Raw genomic sequence first — 2,500 nt, 5'->3', positions numbered from 1 at the left:
ATCTTTTTAATTTTTTTATTGGATGCAGTAGTAATAGCTTTTATAGAAAGAATGTGTATTGTAATTCCTGAAGTCTTTCCATGCAAATCCATAAAACATTTTTTCTCTTAAAGCACACATTCTGTATTATATAACAATCAAGTCAAATAATACTGAAGTATTTGCTAAAGTAATTTCTAACTGATATTTCTTCCTCCACTTGATATGAAAGACTTGTACTTATGGAGTTTGCATTAGTAGAAAAGATTCAGTGCCAAGCCCCATATGACAAAAATTCTTAAGGAACTTTATGTACTGTACTGTACTGTTAAAAATGGAGGTTCTAATGAAATTTATTTTTTATTCCCCATTTAGGTCTCGAGGTCAATGTAGTTTTATAGTCTTCTGAAGAATTTACATTTGCAAAAAAAAAATCAATAAATTTTTTGGGAATTATCCTATAATGGAAAATCTGGTGTACAGTTGTTAATGATAATAATTATGATGATTATGGTATTCCAAGCAAAAAGGTTGTTTTTGTCATAAATGCATTCAACTCTGTTCATAGAAATATATCTGATTAGACCCAAATGGTCTTCATCTTAAGACTAGCCGTAGATATGAAAAGAAATTTTTATTTTGATCAATATATTACAGAAAGACTATTGCACCTGGTTTTAGTTGATTTATTTAGTTGAAAACCAAGGTAGATAATTGGACCAACTGAGAGCTGTGTAATAGGTGTATTTTACTCCCTACTTCTTTGAAACTGCTAAATTGTTTTATGCCCTCCAAATAAAGGGTTATCTGAATTATAAGATAATACTCTAGACTATGTGGATGAGATCATGGTGAGGGTAGATGGAGATGGTTTGGGCATGCTCTTTGCACTCCCGAAGAGAGATTAGTTCATTAAACGTTCACCTGGGGTCCACAAGGTACTAGAAGAGTTGGAAGATCCAGGCCTACATGGCTGAGGACCATGAAGCGCGAAGTGGGAGATGATGAATGTCGAAGTATTGAATTAAAAGCTCAAGATAGATATGACTGGTGAAATCAAACCGAGGCCCTTTGTGTCAAGAGGCGTAGGAGGAGATGATGATGATGACTCTAGACTAGAGTTATCTTAGAGTTATTTGGTTATTTGGCAAAGTTTATTCAAGCGTCAGTTGTACTAGGTACCTATTTTATGTATTATCATGAGAAATTTTTATGAGTAAAACATTTTCTCAAGAAATGATAAGTCTAGGATTCGAGATCATGGCATGCAAGTTGAGAGTATTAATGAATAACCCAAGAAATAACGAAACCCCATCTTAAGAAACAATTGATCACAAAAATGTTATCACTGTACTATTCACTTAAAACATGCAGTTCAGATCTTCCAGCATTTTTAACTTTACCAATTCTTAGAATTTAATAAAATATTTTAAAGTTGATTAAATAAATACTCCAACCATGATTAACTTAGCAAGAAGTGCTTCAAAGCTAAGAACTAAAGTTTTTTTTTAATTAACAAACAGGTCTTTTCAAATGTTACAGATAAGAACCATGCTTGACCTTATATGGCTTGGTGTTCTTAATTTTTTTAATTTTTTTTTTTCGTAAGAAGACCATTATTCCATGAATTTCCTTGTAATAGAAGTTACTGGGGTAATATGTAAAGTAACTTTAGCACATTGTTACTTCATTATCTTCCACAACCTATGAAGTACAGTACTGCACAGTACAGGTGTATACAGTACTTTGAAGGTTTCAATCAAAATGTGGTCTAGGAATTAGAATATAGAGGTGATGTCCTGGAAATAACCTGTGTACAGTATGTGGGTTATGCTAGGTTTGCAGCAGTTCAACTATTACGTATGGTTATGATAGCCCTAATTTTATCATAAAGTGCAGTATGCTTTAATTTTACTCTTAATTGAAGAATTTGGAACAATACGCTTTTTTAAGCTTACAGTCAGACTCGTACCTTGCTGTAAATGTTTATGCCCAATTTTATTTCTATAGTTTCTTTAAATGTGAATAATCCAAAATACTGTTAGTGATGAAAGAGTTGCGGTGTGTTTCTGCAATATTTATTGTGGTAAATATGAGTATGATGGTATGGTTAGGATAAATTTTACTTTGTAACTTATGTACCTATGTTGGGAAGAAATATAACACAAGACCCAAATTAACTTATTTTTGTTTTAAAATGCAATAATTGATGTATAACTTTCCACAGGAATGCAAAGTAACAAATCCTGATTACACAAATATGGAAAAAGAAGATGCCGTGAAAGACTTTTTGAAGAGAATCGAACATTATCGCATCACTTATGAACCATTAGATGAAGAAAGAGAGAGTGCTTATAGCTTTATGAAGATCTTTGATGCTGGTATGTATGCTTTCTCTCAGTAAACCACATATGTAGCCAACCGTAGTTGGAACTAATGTTAATTTTTATAAAAATCATGCTGGTAATATGTATTCTATTTTGAAATATATTCATGATGATAATGCAGTGCTCACCATTAT

At 32.0% G+C, this 2,500-nt stretch overlaps 1 protein-coding gene across 5 annotated transcripts in view; it reads left to right on the top strand.

Moving 5' to 3' along the window:
- Positions 1–2,500, top strand: part of LOC137653593 (6-phosphofructo-2-kinase/fructose-2,6-bisphosphatase 1-like) — a 388,947-nt gene that overhangs the window by 174,388 nt on the left and 212,059 nt on the right. For all 5 annotated transcript variants that reach the window (XM_068387128.1, XM_068387127.1, XM_068387124.1 and 2 more), the window contains exon 5: positions 2,207–2,360. In XM_068387128.1, coding sequence (XP_068243229.1) covers positions 2,207–2,360 — 154 coding nt within the window. The remainder of the gene's footprint in view (positions 1–2,206; positions 2,361–2,500) is intronic.

This window comes from Palaemon carinicauda, chromosome 14 (assembly GCF_036898095.1).
Source record: "Palaemon carinicauda isolate YSFRI2023 chromosome 14, ASM3689809v2, whole genome shotgun sequence".
Classification (NCBI taxonomy): domain Eukaryota; kingdom Metazoa; phylum Arthropoda; class Malacostraca; order Decapoda; family Palaemonidae; genus Palaemon; species Palaemon carinicauda.
The sequence above is the reverse complement of the archived record's forward strand: the minus strand, read 5'-3'. Positions and strand labels throughout refer to the sequence as shown.